This window comes from Penicillium verrucosum, assembly GCF_028828655.1.
Source record: "Penicillium verrucosum strain IBT 35672 chromosome Unknown utg000001l_segment0_segment0, whole genome shotgun sequence".
Lineage (NCBI taxonomy): Eukaryota > Fungi > Ascomycota > Eurotiomycetes > Eurotiales > Aspergillaceae > Penicillium > Penicillium verrucosum.
The window spans coordinates 4948531-4966870 of NW_026643210.1; the positions used below are offsets into that span (position 1 = coordinate 4948531).

Below are 18340 nucleotides of genomic sequence, written 5' to 3' on the forward strand. Positions count from 1 at the left end.
GATATTCTCCCGCGATGGAAGATACAGTGGGTAGAGGATCCAGCTATGGAGAATGCCTCAGTAATCGATCTTTGCAGGTAAAGATATCCCTTGAATTTTCACCTTTCCTTACCCTACTTAGCTCTAGCACCCCCCGCTGACAGATTTCCTAGCTACTTCCGACGTCTTTGCGAAGAGAACAAAGTTGAACCAGGCCTCCGCCATGACGCATTTCTCTACTCCAATGCAGAAGCCATCCAGTCAGTCATATCTTCTCCAGTCTTGCCATCGCCAGCATTCGTCATGGCTGCAGAGGCAGCCTATGATGGAACAGGACCAGAGTTTCCGCTCGTGCAACAGGGCTATGCTGGCTCGGTGCGAATTGCCATACCGCATGTTTACACGACTTTCTGGGCGAGATTAATCTCGACGGAAGAGGACATACGAGGGAAATCATCACCTATGCAGCAGACCTGGGGGAAAGCTTTTGCGAAAGCACGAATCACCCATGAAAAGACATACCCAATAAAGTCCTTCTTCATGGAGGCTTAGGACATCAACGATACCATAACAGCATGTCTAGGAGGACAATTAGCATATGACGGAAATGCCATAGTTGTCGGTACCGCGGTCAGGATCTTATCATCCCTTGCTCCAGATTTAGAATATTCTAGCCCTGGACTGTTGAGAAGAGGCATCGTTGCGTACGTATAATAGTGACACCGGGTGTCTACAGAGTGAAAATGGCGAGAAAGTGATCCACTCAATATCCAATGGGGGTTTGAATCGGATAGAAGGGGTTATATCAAGTACCTGAGGATAATATAGTTGAATTCATTGCGTGGCTTCTATATACACATAATCAATACAATTGCGAGATTTTAATAACCGTCCCGCTTCCCTTGGACTTTAGAGCTGCCCTTGGCCTTCTCTAATTCATTGAGCATACCGTCACCGAACACAGCAACGTCAGTGGTAATAGAGACCATATCGAAGCCCTGCTGTGTGCGACGAAGAGCGTCATCGCCATCGGAGCCTAGAATATATAGTGTTAGACACAAGCACAAGGGATGGTAGCAAATTCAGCACATACAGAAGATAGCAGCCTTCTTTCCAGCAGATCTAGCAGCATTTAGAACGCGTTGGATAGCAGCCTCGTGCTCCTCACCACCGCGGGTAACGCGCATCTGCTTAGCAAGGTCGAAGGGTCCTGCAAGTGAAAGAATTAGCCAGTTCCACCAATCCAAGACAGGAATATCCAATCTCACCAATAAACAAAACATCAAGACCATCAACTTTAGCAATCTCCTCTACATTCTCAACACCGGGGCGCGACTCAATCTGCACAATAACCAGCACTTCATCATGCGTCTTCTCATCGTACTCGGCGGGCTTGACACCGGGGAATGAATGAGGCGTAAACATGGGCCCGTATCCACGGACTCCGACAGGCGGGTACTTGCAGTAGCTGACGACCTTGGCGGCGTCCTCCTATTAGAGATGGAAACAGAGATTAGCAACGAGGTACCGTGACGGATAATAGTAGAGGTTACACATACTGCAGAGTGACACATAGGAGTCATGACTCCATGGGCACCGGCATCAAGAGCGCGCTTGATCATCCACTCTTCGGGCCAGGGCACACGGATAATAGGGCTAGCTCCCTCGTGGCCGACGGCATTGGTGAGCTGGGTAAAAGTGTTAATGATTAAATTCCTCAGCGCACTATTAAGGACAAACCTCGTAATAGTGGCTGTCGTTAATCAATCCATGTTCGGCGTCAACTAGGACCCAGCTGAATCCCCCTTCTGCGAACTCGGGGCTGCGGCGGAGGATTGTCTTTGCGACGGGGGCACTGGGGAGGCTATGGTAGCAGGTCTGTTAGCTTATTATTGCATTGTTGCCTTGTTGGATGAACAGGGGGACCTGATGTTGCCCCTCTCCAAATGCGGGGGATAAACATACGTCAACCAGAAGCCGTATGCCACTGGTGTGGTTTGGAGGGCGGAGCGGAGGGTGACAGAAGACATTATTTAAAACAGAGAAGAAGTTGTGTACTAGTATAGTAATAAAGAGTAGAAGGGGATTCTGTTCTTTAATATGGCTCTTTATGTTCATGAGGGGGACCACTCGGCCTTACTCCGACCGACTACCCGAGGCCCTCCCATATTTTGAAACTTATACCGTGGGGGGTATAGATATTGTTTGAGATGTTCAAAGATTCACTTGTTTTCACAAATTTGGTATTTTAGTTCTCATTGCCATGGACAACCTTGTTTTCCACATTCACCAAACCCCAACCGGAGGAAAGGTGACCGGGACCGAAGCAATTCTTTCACATCTGATTGCTTGTCGAACATTCTCGATTCCTGTCCGATGGCCTCATAATCCATGCCGAACTGCCATGGCATATAGTACGGCACTTAGGAAGCAAGAACGGCTTTGGGGATTTTGATTTGAAGCCCGCTTTAGGTCATGTACCCGGTGCAACAAATGACGACATCAAATTCCTTGAATATTGGGGCGAGTTTCTCTTCGAAGTCGAGGGTGAGGTCACTAGAAGTAAAGGTGTTTCCAAGTTTGCGGAATTTTTCGATGCGTTCCGCTTCGCCCGGCTCTTTGGCGATGATGCGGCTCTCCTGTAAGTAGGACTGAGATGGTTGTATCGCGTCTGTGAGAGCAATGGACAAGGACTTGCATAACATAGGTGCCTAGCTCACTGGCTCCGATGATGAGGATGCTGCGAGGGGTGCTCATGTCGGAACAATTCGGAGTGAAAAAGCTGTAATAGTATGAACGAGATTATAGATTCGCTCGTGTCTATTGCGTCGGATGGCTTTATACTGATGTTGATCGTGAAGCAACCTATAGATTTTGAACCAATCTTCTATTACCTTAATGCCAAGATCTCGGGATATTGTGATGCTGATAGATATATGTCCCCGACTTGGAGACATAGTTGTGTCCATATATAAGAAGAGTTTATTATACTGCTATGGATTCTATATTGAGAATACTACGTTCAGCTTTTAAAGATATAAATGAAAACGAAATAATCCCACTTCGTACATTAGTGCAACTTTATGCAATATTATTCCAGCTTCATACCTTACCCCTGTGTTCTATGAACGTACAGCACTGGGTTGTTAGATGAAGCTACTGGAGAAGTGGAGCAAATTGCGGTTACTATAACCGTAGCACCCCACAGGGAATCCCCGTGCTCGGTGGTGAATTCCCCCGAAGGCCCGAATATTCCAAAGTCATGGTGTGTTGAGCAGCAAATAAAATCTGGTGTACTATAGAAATGAAATTGTAGAACTAACTAATTTGTTCATACCTAGAAATACAGCCATATTTATATATTGGAAGTAGTCTGAATTGAAATGCCATCCTAAGATATAGAACCTTCGAACCTGTATAAGAGAATATGTGATAGAGGCGACAAGTTGTATCGAATAACTTGAATGTTTCCGATAGTGAGAATCATATATATATGCCAAGGATAATCACATGCACTGTAAAAGGCAAAAAATATAGGTTTAATTCGGTCACGATGACGCCACGGCCATTATAATTAGAAGCAACTCTTTTTTTCTTTTTTGACAATGTAGGTAACCGAAAGGGTCAGCTACCTAAAGAAAAATGCCCAGCGAGGGTTTAGTGACGCCCTTCCTGGGTGCACTGCAAGCCTGTGTTTCTGTGCTGTTGACAATGTGCTACGGTTTTGCTGCTCGTCGACTCAATTTGATCCACGAGACTACAATAAATGACATGCTGGGATTAGGCGTCAAGCTCCTCCTACCGGCACTACTCATCGTCCACCTGGGTGAGCAGCTTCATCTTGGGACAGCGATGAACTATATTCCAGTCATAAGTAATATCATAGCCACCCTTGATCAAGCCAGCATAACTGACTTATCCCATCTGTCTGTCATTACTAGTCTGGTCAGTCCTCTACACAACTGCATCGATCGGGCTTGGTCATTTATTATCGCGTCTGCTTGGCCTACCGCAATGGGTCACACCGACTTGCTCCTTCAACAACACTACATCTCTACCCTTGTTACTCCTCCACTCCCTAAAGAGTGTAGGAAGTTTAAAGCTGATCCTACGACATGGCGAAACCACATCATCGGCAATCGACCGTGCTCAGAGCTATTTCCTTGTTTGCGGCGTTATAAGCAAGACTATCGCGTATATCGTCGGGCCGAAGATGTTACAAGATGGTGGGGACAGTTTTGATACCCCAGGGGAGCGACATCGTACCACAAGCATTCTGGCAGAGGATGAGCAACTCACCGAAGAAACATCACTACTTCCGCAGCGCGCCCAAGAAGCACGAACATCAGCCGGGAACCTGATCCGGCGATCGACGCACTGGCTAGGCTCATTATGCGGGCTAGGCTCATTATTCACCCGCCGAGTCAAACAGGAACTCCTCGCACCATTCGAATCACCATTCGCGGACGTGGCAATACTCTGCACTATTGTCGGCACAGTGCTGGGATTGGTCCCCTCATTACACCGAGCATTCTTCTTCGATGAGGAAGATGGCGGGATATTCAATGCGTGGTTGACTGCGAGTATTAGGAATATCGGCGAGCTGTTCACAGCACTGCAGATCTTCATGGTTGGGTGTAAGCTTGGGATCACGTTCGAGCGGATAGTTGCAGAAGGGAATTCGGGCCGAATCCCTGTCAAGGCTATCACGACTGTCTTTGTCGTTCGGTTGGTGGTCTGGCCGGTATTGAGTATTTCGCTGATTTATGGACTGGCTAAGAGGACTCAGCTCCTTGGTGATGATCCAATTCTCTGGTTTAGTATGATGTTGATGCCAGCTGGTCCACCGGCGTTAGTGATTTCCGGGTTAGCGGAATTGGCGCAGGCATCTGAGACGGAAAAGATGGCTATTGCGAAGATGTTGACGGTATGTAGTGATGACTTTCCGGGGGAAAAGAAAACATTTCGCTGACTATATCTATAGATCATGTATGCGTTGTCGCCATTTGTATGTTTCAGTATTACGGGAGCGCTTACAGCTTCCGAGGCAGTGTTGAAAGGGAAACGATAAGGTCTACATGCCACGGAAAAGATTACAGAGAAGAGAAATAATCATTTGATTCGAGAGATGCAATTTGTTTCTCGAAATATTGGTTCCATTTATATTTGATGCTCAAAAAGGTTCATTGATTCCATCAAATCGTCACCATATCCATCGTCCACCTTGAAAGAAGAGTGTTGTAGTATTGGGAATTGGGAGTCGTGAAGAAACGGTTTACTTCTAAAATTAGACATACTGAGTTAGCCTCTGCGCCTGAAATATCATGGGGGATATCACATACTCCGCATCCCTCGCAGTTACACTTGTCGCCACATGAGCAGGTCTGGGCACCGCCAGTACAGGTGCAAGTAGATCCACAGCTACAGCCCATGATGAGAAATATAAATAAAGAATAATTGGGAAATAGTAATAGTATGTGTAAGAGTGGTTGTGGTATGAAGAGGACCTTGGGGACTGAAGAACAAGCGGGTTATATATCCGTATGACTGGCATCATCATCATGGCGTCAGTGGACAATTTATAGGGTTTTGACCTTTGGCTCTTCTTCTTTTCCTGGAAAATTGATGTAATGGAGTGGTATCCGTGTGGCAATATATGTGGAATATAATCTACGTGTCATTGACATGCTGCTGGATATTTATGAGTGGAAATACTCCTGGCGGAGAGATAACACGAAAAAGAATCACATGGTCAAAGATTGGGAGGAAACAGAAAGGAGAAGTACTAAACAATAGACGAACGCAGTTTATTTATGGCAGAGAGATGCGAACAATTATTCGTATCTCACGCCCAAAGCCTGACCGTGCGATCACCTGATCCTGACACCAAGATCTTGCCATCCGGTGAGAAGCCTAGAGAATTGATACGATCCCTATGGCCCTCGAGTGTTTGCAGATTATAGCCTGTCTGTGGATTCCAGAGCCGAATTGTTCTATCCGCAGATCCTGATGCCACCAACTTGCCATCCGGTGAGAAGGCCAGACAATTGATACGATGCTTATGACCATCATCACGGCCATCCCTCAGACTCCCGAGTACTTTTAGCCAAAAGCCTGTCTTTGGATCCCAGAGCCCGACTGTGTGATCATCTGATCCTGACGCCAGTATATTGCCATCTGGCGAGAAGGCTAGACAATTGACACGATTCCCATGGCCTACATCACCCCCAAGTGTCTTTAGACAGGCGCCTGTCTCTGGGTTCCAGAGCCGGACTGTGTGATCATCTGATCCTGACGCCAGTATGTTGCCATCCGGCGAGCAGGCTAGAGGTTTGACACGATTCTTATGGCCCTCGAGTGTCTTTAGACAAGCGCCTGTCTCTAGGTTCCAGAGCCGGACTGTATGATCATCTGATCCTGACGCCACCGTCTTACCACTGAAGGCTAAAGAATTGATACGATTCTTATGGCCCTCGAGTATCTTTAGACAAGCGCCTGTCTCTGGGTTCCAGAGCCGGACTGTGTGATCATCTGATCCTGACGCCAGTATGTTGCCATCCGGTGAGAAGGCTAGAGGATTGACACGATCCGTATGTCCCTCGAGGCGGTTTAGAAACTCGCCTGTCTTTGGGTTCAAGAGGAGGATCCGGTTATCATCTGATCCTGTCGCCACTATGTTGCCATTGGGCGAGAAGACTAGAGAATTGACATGATCCTCATGATACTGCTCAACTCCCGGGTTCCAATCGCCTGTCTTTGGATTCCAGAGCTGGATCTTGCCATTATTTGATCCTGACGCCACTATGTTGCCCTTCGGTGAGAAGGCCACAGAATTGACAGGATCTCTATGACCCTCGAGTTCTTGGCAACCGACTGTCCTCGTATTCCAGAGCCGGATCGTGTTATCACCTGATACTGACGCCACCAACTCACCATCCGGTGAGAAGGCCAGACAATAGACAGAATAGTGATCGTCGCTTAGTGTCTTTAGACAATCGCCTGTCTCTGGGTTCCAGAGCCGGACTGTGTCATCATCTGATACTGACGCCACCATGGTGCCATCCGGTGTGAAGGCCAGACAAGTGAGATTATTCCTATGGCCACGTAGTGTCACTAGAGAAGTGCCTGTCCTTAAGAATAACCGAAGGAAAAGCCCTTTCCCGTCATCTAACACCACTATACAGCCATTCGGTGAGAAGGCCATATCAACTAAAACATCATCTTCAACCTTGAGTGTCTTTAGCCAGTCGCCTGTCTCTGGATTCCAGAGACGGACGTCTGCATCTTCTGATCCTGACATCACCATTTTGCTATCTAGTGAGAAGGCTAGAGAAGTGACATGATCTGCATGGCCATTAAGTGTCTTTAGCCAAGCGCCTGTCTCTGGATTCCAGAGCCGGACTGTGTGATCATCTGATCCTGAAGCCACTATGTTGCCGTACGGTGAGAAGGCCAGACAATTAACAGGATTCTTATGGCCCTCGAGTGTCTTCAGCCAGGCGCCCGTCTCTGCATTCCAGAGCCGGACCGTGTTATCACCTGATCCTGACGCCACTATCTTGCCATTGGGTGAGAAGGCCAGACAATTGACAGGATTCTTATGGCCCTCAAGTGTCTTTAGACGAACACCTGTCTTTGGATTCCAGAGCTGGACCATGTGATCATCTGATCCTGACGCCATCACGTTGCCATTTGGTGAGAAGGCCAGACAATTGATAGGAGCGCTCGGATGTTTGATAGTCAAGGGCACAGGATTGATAGTCATTGAAATCGGGGCTTCCATCTTGTAGTCTGGTTAGAGGGCCACAGAAGTTAATAAAATGACTAAAACGCTTGAGTATCTGTAGACACTTACCTGTAGCTGGATCCTAGGGCTGAAATAACTTGTCACGTAAGGCTCGCTAACGTCGGAGGTGAGGAATGAGTCTGTAAAGACCGACAACGCATTTTGCGGGTTATATTTGACGACAGTGGGCTTAATAAGTCAGGTAAGCGAGGATATTGCATATTGCACTACCGAGTGGGTCAGCAGAAACCATATTTTGTGTTGTAGTGCACGACAACAGGAGTCACAAACCTAGAGTACCGTTTGCTAGGTTTTACGATTCTTTGCAGATCATTCAGCCAGCCACCTCTGCTGCTCCACAACATGGTATGTACCCATATATGACGTAAATGATTTGGAGGATTACAGGCTATTGCCAAACAACCTAACCCCTATGCGGGTGTTGGGTTACCACACCGTAATACCTAGGGTTCGACGAACGTGTCGAGGGTCGCTTCCAGCGTACAATCGCGAGCGAGAAAAGAAATGTGGGGTAGAGAACTGCTACCAGCGGCCAAGCAAGAATTTCCGAAAGGAGTGGGGTATCACACAAATGACGTCACCAGAGTATCAGTCTCAGAAAAAGAGAAGAACTGATGGAGTTTCAGTCGGAATCCAGCAAGGGCTCAGAACCGGTTGGCAGAACGAGAACAAGGAGTAGACTGGAATGACTGTATTGATTGAATCAACAGGAGACTGGGGAGAGAAGAGAAGAGAAAGAGAGGCAGGTATTACTAGCCTGACAAACCAGGCAGCCATCTAAGATCACGTGACCGCAGGCTCCAACACTTGCGTACTACAGTAAAACCTGTTTATAACGAACCTGGTTATAACGAATACCTGGATATAACGAAGTAATACCGGCCCACCAATTAATCCGCCATAGTAATAACGAAATTACCTCCTTACTACGAACTTCGTTAATTCACCATTCCTCTCCATACAAAATTCGTTATATCGAGGTTTTATCTCCACTTTTTCAAGCATTCCCAACCAATCAAAATGCCTCGCCGATCGATCCCAACCTCCCAGAAAGCGGCACTACGAGAGCAGCGCCGAATCAACCCTTTACTCTCTAGTAAAGAGCTCGCTCAGTGGTTTTATGAAGTCTATAACCATCGTCCCTCGCCCTCTACGATCTCCGAAATCCTTTCCTCCTGATACCTTTATATATGAAGAGCAGCAGGAGCAGGGAGAAACCCAGTTAATTAGTGCGCTTTATAGGCATGAAAGGTTACTGGAAGCGAGGAAATTGGAAGGGAAGAAGCAGAGAGATATTAGGGCTTTTTTTAGAGCATAAATTTGTATGTAAACTAGAAATATATATATTTTATATGGCACCTGGATATAACGAATACCTGGATATAACGAATATTTCATCGTGTTTCAATTAATTCGTTATAAACAGGTTTTACTGTACTAGAACCGAGTAAAGAAGCTGATCGTTATCGATATTCTCCCTCCATCCCTAGGGACTTTTGGGATGAATTTTTAATAGCACAATTCCTCGATCCGTACTCTCCCCTACTTATCGCAAGATTCACCACATTTTATGATGTAAGCAATAACTCTACGTTATTATTACAAGATCATGTATACTACCAACGTAGGCAGGAAATGCAGAAGGTCGGAGGTAGAGCTGACGGAGGCAAATAAGGTTTGCTCCGATCTGGTTGGGGACCGGCCCGGACCTAGCGCCGACCTCAGACTGTGATGCCAAGACTCTGGCTTTGATCTCTTCAATACTCGGGTGCCGACCTACCTAGGTATCTAGTTAACCGATCATCATTATACACGTTTTTATTACCTCGGGTATCATTCCCTTTATTTCCTGTCGGATGTCTTCGGCGGGGCGAGTTAGTTCATGATGATTCATTCCTATTTGGCAGCTACCAAGCAAAGCATTGGTAGGGATCAGCAACTGTTGCTGGTTTATTCATTCAAGGAATTAAATAATTCATAGGATAATTAATATCTGCATACCTTCATACAAGAAAAGAATAAACCATGCGTTGAGGTATTTCTCAAGTTTCCAATGAGGGAAAGGGGTCAAGAATCAGAGAAAGCAACGTTAGGTAGGCACTTACTCACGTGATGATACGCCTAACTAATCACCCTATGCGAGAGAAGCAGGACGACGGATGCTCACGTGAGCATCCCATAGGCGGTCAAATACCCTAGCGTGAGCTTGTTGTACCTTCCATTTATTTTACCCTCGCCTTGGTGCAGCACAACCATTGGTTTCCACCGCAGTGATGCACAGGATCTTTACGCAACCTGTGAAGCCCTTCAAGTGGCCACGTCTTTCTATCCTTTTTATGCCGGACTTCAGGAGGTCATTGCACAAAAACTGGAACTCGGTCGACGATTTCTTCCAATACACAAGGGGACGATTTGTATCAAATGAAGAACATGAACTGTCAATACGTCGGGTGAAATTTGATATGAATGAGCTTGCGAGGCTTGCCGCTGATTCTGTTGGCTCAAGGGAATGTGTCCATATCGAAAAATTCCCCGATGGCATGTTCAACAAAACATTCCTGTTCACCATGGCAAATGGCGCTGAAGTGGTCGGAAAGGTGCCAAACCCAAACGCTGGACAGCCTCATTTTACGACAGCAAGTGAGGTTGCTACAATGGATTTTGTAAGCCGCCCTTGACTCTATGTCTACCTACTCCTTTATGATCACTGATATTCGTAAGGTCCGTAATGTCTTAGGTACTCCTGTTCCACGTGTTCTAGCCTGGAGTTCAAAAGCAGGCGAGAACTCTGTTGGTACCGAATACATCATCATGGAAAAGGCTGCAGGTGTCCAGCTAAGTCATGTCTGGCGCAATATGGGCATCGAAGATAGATTTGAAATCGTGAAAGCAATCTCAGGATACCAAAAATCTTGGTCGTCTACTCCCTTCACCAAATATGGGAGCCTTTACTATTCATGCGACACCGACTATCAGAAAGAATGTGTTTTAGTAAATAGCGATGGCACTCATGCCAGAGAGCCTCGGTTTGCTATTGGGCCATCGACAGGTCGAGATCAATCTGATCATGGAAGGGTATCAATCGATTTTGACCGCGGACCATGTGAGTCGTTATTTTGGGTTGGTTTATATTTCTTCGCTTATAGAATAATCATTTCTAGGGAATGATGCTTTTGAATATCGTCGCGCAGTTGGTTTACGGGAGATTACCAGCGTACAAAGCATTACCGACCTTCCCCGATCCCCGCTGAGTCTTTATGGACCCGATACATACTACCCGACCCGGGCTAAAAAAATAGCTGCTCTACACAGTTACCTTCGGCTGGTGCGATACCTCTTACCGACTGACAAATCGATTATGGCGCCCTTCCTATGGCATAGCGACCTTCACACAGAGAACATTTTCGTCAATCCGGAACGGCCCACAGAAGTTTTGGGCATTATAGATTGGCAATCAACTGAAGTATTGCCTCTATTTGAACATGCCCGCCAGCCGTATTTCCTGGATTATGATGGACCTTCTGTCGAAGGCCTTGAACCCCCAACCTTACCCGAGAATATCAGCGAACTTTCGTCAGCGAAGCAACTCGAAGCTGAGCGTCTCTATATAAGTATGTCTCTCTCGGCGTTGTATAGAAATCTCACGTATCGCGACAATCCGGTACTATACAAAGCGATGGAGTTTCGGCAGACCAAATGCTTCGAAATGATGCTACTTGCGCAGAATATTTTGGTAGACGGGGAGGCATTATACCAGGCTAGTGCTCTAGATCTGGAGAAAGAATGGCCAGATATACCAGGCGTCCAAGCATTCGGAAATACTCCTTTCCCAGTGAGGCTGTCCGATAGTGAGGTTAGATCACTTGAAAAGGACGTTTCAGGTGCCATTCGAGGCATGGAGTTGATGGCGGATGTCAAAGATTCGCTCGGCGAGTTATGGCCAGAAAAGGGAGTCGTGAGGCATGACCAATATGATGATACGAAAATGCTCCTGAATCAAGCGAAGGCCCGCATACATGACCGGCTGAAGTCTTCCGAAGAAGAGTGTGCATGGGAATATTTATGGCCGTTTGACAGTTAAGTCGAAGCGTTCGAGTATTTTATTTGTTCCCCTTTCTTGTAAATTCTTCTACGTTATCAATTGGACCTAGTTCTGAGAATAAAGACGCCATCCACTCTTCTTCTAGGTAACGTATTCGATAATCGAGACGTCGGGCGAGTATTTGGAACTGCGTGTAACTGGCAGATACTTTGAACTCGCTAACTCGTCAGTACGTAGCACTTGATGGAAATTTCGTGATGCAAAGTCATGCAGGGCTACCTTGACTTAATTGGTCCCAACATGCACGAGCTCCAGCTCTGGGGTCAAATTCAGCGGTCTCGGCGATCAGCCCTCCAATTTGACTCGCTCAAACTGGCCAGTGTTAAATAAGGTACGGAGTACTCCGTACAAACATACTTCGTACTTCATATGTTAATTTATTTTCCCCCGAACCCCTCGAAACCTGCCCAATCACAGTGCTCGGGAGCACCGGACACTAGAGATGCCAAGATTGCCAAGACTAACTATCGAACATGCACGACCAATTTGGGAATAGACGGAAATGAAGCCAGCTGCCTCAACACTTCTTGATGAATTTTTCTCCAAACCGGCGGTGTAAGAAAATATGGGCTCGTTACTCCATTCTCTCTCTTCTAACTATATCTGAGCCTTATGCTCATAGTTATAGACCAGGCTCTAGCTAACTAATATATAACTATAGTGCTTGACATAACGTATCGACGATCAATCATATGCAAGAATGAGACCAACTAGGCAACACAGAGCGTGGATCTGTGAATCTCTCAACCCACAAGAGATTTTTCCGATATCCATCAAATATGAGTAATGTAACGTTCCCTTTTATGCATTCCCATCAATTAGCCCAAATTATGCGCCGATGCCCAATAGACACGAGATCGATAAAACGGCCTCTCAGGAACGTGGCAGTACTGTACAATAGCCAAGAGATCATCACATGGGGCTGACTATCTTAACCTACGTTACACATCTGATTTCAACTGGCCTTTACATGGCATTATACAGGATTCCGTCCTCCGTATGCCGTAGGCTAGATAGACATGGCGGCATAAATTTGTAAAATCGGGCAAGCGTACAGTACTAATGTACTCGCACCAATAAACATCTGCAGGAACGAGAATTTTTGTTGGAGTATGCAATATGCTTGTGTGACTATGCAAGACGCCATGCAGGGCCAACCCGACCAGACCCGCAAGGGGTTTCAAGCTGAACCCTTCCTCAGGTCCACCATTTTCCTAATGATGTACCGAGTATATATGTAGCCTTTCCCCACAGTAGCGTAGATTTGAAGAATTATTCCTCTACTAGTGACCTCAGCTAGCCAGCCATCATGCGTCTGCTTTCAATACTCGGGATAGCCAGTCTTTCCATTTCGGGGGTCTCGGCGGCATTGGCAATTGAGGGAGAGCCAAATGTCAATGACACTCTCGTGCTGCAGCATCTCAAAGACCGCCAGAAGCTGATCGCGTTGGAAAAGACACATCGACAGGGTTCGTTTGAGACAATCTTTTAAATCAAATAGAACCTGACCAGTCACCCAGATCATATCTTCCGACAGGGTCTCTCCGCAACTGCCAAACGGGCTGATGAGATTGTTCAAGCAATTCGACAGGATGAGATCGACCATTACTGGCGAGTAGCTGGCACTCCGGACGGTACGACGGAGGAACGGTTCGCAGGAGAGGTGTTCCCCCTTGCCCGCCCGTATATCTCCAACACGACACTTTGGAAGGTGATCAAGCGTATGCCCAAGGGCGCGCTTTTGCATGCTCATCTATCAGCCATGCTGCCATTCGAAAAGATTGTGGAAATCATCATCCATACCGAAGGAATGGTAATTTCTGCGTCTCAGCCTCTTGACACCGAGGACGCCAAGCAAAATGCCACTATCACCTTCGGCCATAATAACGGCACTCTTACGAGCAACCAGTCCAGGATTGACGCTGCTGATTATATTCCTAACACGGAGATCCCCGTCAAAACCGCTGCGGTCAGCTTTGAAGATGGTGAAGCGGGTTTCCTTGAATTTATCAGAAGTAAAACTACCATTGCACCGGAGGACTCGATCCGTCACGAGTTAGGTGTCGACGAGGTTTGGAGAAAGTTCCAGGCCTGCTTTGGTCCGGCTGATACCATGGTCCAGTATGAATCCGTCGTTAGGAAGTTCTATCAGAAACTCTTCGAGGATCTGGCAAGCGACGGTATTAACTGGGTGGAGATCCGAAGCGGCGGGTCCAGTGGAAAGTTAGTTCACAATGGAGACGAAGACATTGACCCCGACCTCGACGCCTGGTGGCATGTACTGGTTGAGGAGATTAAGAAGTTCCAGGCCACGGAGCAAGGCAAGAGATTCTTGGGTGTAAGAATTATTTGGTCGGATGCGCGCATAAAGAACCGCGCTGCAATCACCAGGAGTACGATAAACACCCCGTTTAACTAAAGCCAGATTGCTGACCTTGATAGGCATGAAAATTGCACTTCAGAGGAAACAAAACTTCCCAGAGCTCTTCAGTGGCTACGATCTGGTTGCCCAAGAAGATCTCGGCCGTCCTTTGTCTGATTTGGCACCGGAACTGGTATGGTTCCGCCAACAGACTGACGCCTTGAACCTCACCATTCCTTATTTCTTCCATGCTGGTGAAACCCTGGGAGACGGGAACTCGACAGATTCGAACTTATTCGATGCAGTCCTGTTCAACACGCGACGAATCGGTCACGGCTTCTCCTTATATAAACACCCGAACTTGATCCGTCAAGTAATTGAGCAAAACGTTATGATCGAAGTATGCCCGATCTCGAACGAAGTCCTTCGTCTGAACGAGGATGTTCTTCACCATCCATTGCCGGCGATGATTGCCCACGGCATTCCGACTGCCATCAGTAACGATGATCCAGCTATCCTTGGACAGGATGTGGCAGGTTTGAGTTATGATTTCTATGAAACCATCCAAGCCTTTGATAATATTGGTCTCGCCGGATTGGTAAGTTATCCTCGTTTGAAGATTCGTGCTGCTTGCTAACACTAGAAAAAAGGGTGCGCTGGCACAAAACAGTCTACGATGGGCAAACTTCGAAGACCAGTCTGATAGTGATTGGGTGCAAGATATTGACCGCGGCGAGGATGGAACTGGTACCAAAGCTAAGCACATCCAATCTTGGAACAAGGACTGGGAGGACTTCTGCAAGTGGATTGTGGACGAATACGGGCCCAAGTACCAGACAGTAAAGATGGACTGAAGTTTTGGTGCACTGTGACATTAATTAGACACATGTGGTGAGTGTATCCATCACTTAATAGTTTAGCAATTTAACAAACGAACAACATAATTGTCGACATGGGAAAGTCCTGCCAAGCCTGAATTTTAGCCAGTTATGATATTTGCCATGATAAAATGTCGGTTACTCTTATCTTGTGTATGAGTAGTTTATTTGAACTAGAAGGAGGATACGGAGCCGTGAATTTAAGTGGTAGCTATAATAATCTTCAGGTTCAATATAATTTGTTGCTTAATTTTCCAAAAATTACAATGGATATCAGGTTAAGATACATAAATGGCATTTATAAAATCATGCCATAAAGAAATGGGAAGGAATCATCCTCCACGCAAAGATAAATCCCATACCAAAAGTCACTGCTGCAGTAAAAGCCGCGAGAAGACCCAGTCGCGCTAGGCTTTCAATACCAGGTTTCTCAAATTTGGTCTTTCTTTGCTCGCCCAGGTGAGTGGTGCGAGTGAGACTAGGCACGTACTTGAACTCAAAACGCGACTCTTCACCAAGGCCCATCTTCTCATCGAGGATTAGCTTATAGTAGTATTTTCGGCGGAGCTGAGATACCTCTTCGTTAGAATACTATATCCAAAAGGTGTGGCTAGTTTCACATACCGAAATCATAATCCTGTCGATGAAATATATCTTCGGCACAATATATGAAATAACGATGACCCAGAAACAATATCCCCAGATCAATATGCGATAGTATATATTAGTACGAGGAATGTCAAGCTCGTCGGCCAGTTGATGCCCATTAAGTAGTCGAGTCATGGCCTCCATGAATTCCTTGGATGCGAAAGCCGGCGCTGTGTTCTCCAGACCAATAATGATATTCTTAGCCAGGACCTTCCCAGTCTCCGTGGGATCGATCTCCGAAATCAGAAGCGACTCCATCATTGCACGAGCCTTGGCTGTACTCTCAAAGGGATCCGTTGGTGTGCCCATATAGTACGCAACCAACCTCCACAGCGCGATATAGTCATCCGTCTCTTGCTGGGTGGGGTGGATGCCTTGTCGAGGAAGACCCAGCCATAGCACCGCGCTGCTGAATGTGTTGATTGTTCCAATGCAGTCAAGGTCATTTATCGGTATTCCGTACTCGTCAACATCGTAGTATGTAGGGGTTTGGTCCACTAGGCTTAAGATCTTCTTGCGGACCGACGAATGCAGCAGTCGGACACGAATGCATGAGATGTGACCGTCACCACCTGGCTTCATGCCTTCCGCTGAATTGTTTACCTGAAGTACATGCTGAAGTGTCTCGAGTAGTCGTCGGCGTACTACCTTTGCTCCGAAACCGCCCGTCCGTGAAAGGGTTTCGACGACTCGTATTGCTCCCCTACACAAGGATTAGCTTTTATTTCACATTCATTGGCAAGGGACTGAAATATGCTCTTACATCCCACCTAGTAAGCTTTGAAAGCTTAGCTGTCGATGAGGTCAGCTCGCATCTCAAATAATACTTCATGCAACCACTCACAACATTGAGAATCGGAAGTCCATATCGGAAAAAGACATCCTGGCCCCGTCGGATTTGATCCCAGTCAACCCACTCTGGAACAGTGTTGATCTCAGTCCAGAGCTCGCAGAGCTTCGGATCCTCGTCCGCATGATCCCTTAGTAAGCCATAGAGGTCTCTTTTGAAAGGTTGTTTATGGACACGGTCATGCGGATGCAACTTTGCTCAAGCGCTCCACGCATTCGTCGGCTAGGGAATCACAGCTGTATATCAACGATTTAAGGTCATCGGCAGAGGAGTGGAGGTCCGTCCAATGAAAGGAGTAATCCCAGTAGTGGCACTCGGTCCTATTTCCGCTCTTGGGACTCTTCAAAGCCATGACTCTGATGAACTCAGAGTAGAAGTAGCCCAAATATTTTGTGTTTGTGTTTCTAACCAACGTGCATAATGAAGGATCTATTATCAACTATATATTGGTTGAAGCCAGCATGACAGGTGTTCCTGTGATCTGCCCACGGTCCGGGGAAGAGGGGTTAGGGCATCATGACATGTGAAGTGACTTCTTCAGCCACTAAGATTATCGACCCCGGATTTCCATATCTGGTTAGCTTTACCATTTTAGGTTTGATACCCGCCACTTCATCGCCCTCCTCTCCATTTCTCTTTCACTTCTTTCCTTTATATGATTAGGTTACTCAGACTTCACATCGAACTAATGCATACCCGGTATGGACCTTGGATCTACATCTACAATGGAAGGGATGACATGGCCCATATTCACAGCAAACCTGAATGATGATGTCGAGCAGTGGTTTGGAGGGAATGGTTCCCAACAGATGGATATAACATTGTGACCGTTCTTTGTGGTAGACTGAAATTACGAGTGCTTTAGTGAATGCTAAGTCACAGACGTGAGGGCACCACTCGTTACCAGCCGTTTCCGTCGTCAGATTCAGAGCTCACCAGTGACTCTTCCCATAGAATCCCAAAGGAATCTGCCAGAGCACGCCAACATCACAAGTAGTCCATATAACACCCATAGTAAAACGAGTAATGCTTTAACTATGCTACAGCAGGTCAGATTGATACGAAGTGGAATGGAGACAAAGCCGAGGATATAAGACAAGTTTTACTGGGATAAGAAGCAGACAAGAATATGGCCTCACTAGGCATAATGATCCGAGAGACCTTACCTTTTGATACGGTCTAGCTATTAAGTCCCATCATGGAAGTTGGACCTTCCCAGGTTTGAGTCCTAGCGTCTCATGTATTTATAGAACAGGAATAATCCAACAGAAGGAAAGAAATAAGACAAAATCAAACCAAGAAATATATCCGAAGTTACGAGTGGAAATGCAGTCTCTGACCTCGCAGTCATCTCCAGCGTCAACTTCCAAGCTACTTGGATCTTGAGTGTTAAATGTGGATTGGACAATATTCATAGGTAAGTGTTTATGTGTTAGCTCTTTGACACCTCTTTGACAGTTTGAGACATTATCCGACCCATGCTGTGCAGCCTTAGTATTCTTTAGCCTAATTACTCTGCAGGGGGTGGGCTGCAACACAGTGGTTTCAACTTTCCATATTTCCCTTTAATCTCTAGCTGATACATACTGTCTTCCAAGCTTGGAATTGAAACCTTGCCACCCATTCTAGAGACTTGTGCTAATGGGCTTGTATGCTCCCTTTGATAGTCCTTTGACTTCCTTTTCTCAGCTCAACGCCCTTTGAATTTTTCACG

The 18340-nt window shown here is 46.4% G+C and overlaps 8 protein-coding genes across 8 annotated transcripts; 4 read left to right on the forward strand and 4 right to left on the reverse strand.

Annotated features, from left to right (window-relative positions):
* Positions 1-45: 45 nt before the first annotated feature.
* Positions 46-531, forward strand: N7516_001821 (uncharacterized protein; the record flags this gene model as incomplete). Its single annotated transcript, XM_057214541.1, has 2 exons — positions 46-77; positions 153-531. The coding sequence occupies 2 exons, from the start codon at positions 46-48 to the stop codon at positions 529-531; spliced, it is 411 nt and encodes a 136-aa protein (XP_057076424.1).
* A 329-nt stretch (positions 532-860) lies between these two features.
* On the reverse strand, positions 861-2009 carry N7516_001822 (HpcH/HpaI aldolase family protein; the record flags this gene model as incomplete). Its single annotated transcript, XM_057214542.1, has 6 exons — positions 861-1015; positions 1073-1189; positions 1248-1470; positions 1539-1667; positions 1720-1843; positions 1945-2009. The coding sequence occupies 6 exons, from the start codon at positions 2007-2009 to the stop codon at positions 861-863; spliced, it is 813 nt and encodes a 270-aa protein (XP_057076425.1).
* Positions 2010-2447: 438 nt separating this feature from the next.
* Positions 2448-2736, reverse strand: N7516_001823 (uncharacterized protein; the record flags this gene model as incomplete). The annotated part of the gene is made up of 2 exons (XM_057214543.1): positions 2448-2650; positions 2700-2736. The coding sequence occupies 2 exons, from the start codon at positions 2734-2736 to the stop codon at positions 2448-2450; spliced, it is 240 nt and encodes a 79-aa protein (XP_057076426.1).
* An 885-nt stretch (positions 2737-3621) lies between these two features.
* Positions 3622-5050, forward strand: N7516_001824 (Auxin Efflux Carrier superfamily; the record flags this gene model as incomplete). Its single annotated transcript, XM_057214544.1, has 3 exons — positions 3622-3853; positions 3921-4906; positions 4964-5050. 3 exons carry the CDS (start codon positions 3622-3624, stop codon positions 5048-5050), a joined length of 1305 nt encoding a protein of 434 aa, XP_057076427.1.
* A 774-nt stretch (positions 5051-5824) lies between these two features.
* On the reverse strand, positions 5825-7762 carry N7516_001825 (WD40 repeat domain-containing protein; the record flags this gene model as incomplete). Its single annotated transcript, XM_057214545.1, has 1 exon — positions 5825-7762. The coding sequence occupies one exon, from the start codon at positions 7760-7762 to the stop codon at positions 5825-5827; it is 1938 nt and encodes a 645-aa protein (XP_057076428.1).
* Positions 7763-10248: 2486 nt separating this feature from the next.
* Positions 10249-11867, forward strand: N7516_001826 (uncharacterized protein; the record flags this gene model as incomplete). The annotated part of the gene is made up of 3 exons (XM_057214546.1): positions 10249-10449; positions 10508-10889; positions 10948-11867. The coding sequence occupies 3 exons, from the start codon at positions 10249-10251 to the stop codon at positions 11865-11867; spliced, it is 1503 nt and encodes a 500-aa protein (XP_057076429.1).
* A 1330-nt stretch (positions 11868-13197) lies between these two features.
* Positions 13198-15104, forward strand: N7516_001827 (adenosine deaminase family protein; the record flags this gene model as incomplete). The annotated part of the gene is made up of 4 exons (XM_057214547.1): positions 13198-13357; positions 13409-14281; positions 14331-14848; positions 14901-15104. The coding sequence occupies 4 exons, from the start codon at positions 13198-13200 to the stop codon at positions 15102-15104; spliced, it is 1755 nt and encodes a 584-aa protein (XP_057076430.1).
* A 330-nt stretch (positions 15105-15434) lies between these two features.
* On the reverse strand, positions 15435-16978 carry N7516_001828 (oxygenase MpaB family protein; the record flags this gene model as incomplete). Its single annotated transcript, XM_057214548.1, is given in 5 exon segments — positions 15435-15695; positions 15753-16479; positions 16540-16568; positions 16621-16818; positions 16838-16978. The coding sequence occupies 5 exon segments, from the start codon at positions 16976-16978 to the stop codon at positions 15435-15437; spliced, it is 1356 nt and encodes a 451-aa protein (XP_057076431.1).
* Between the last annotated feature and the right edge of the window lie 1362 nt (positions 16979-18340).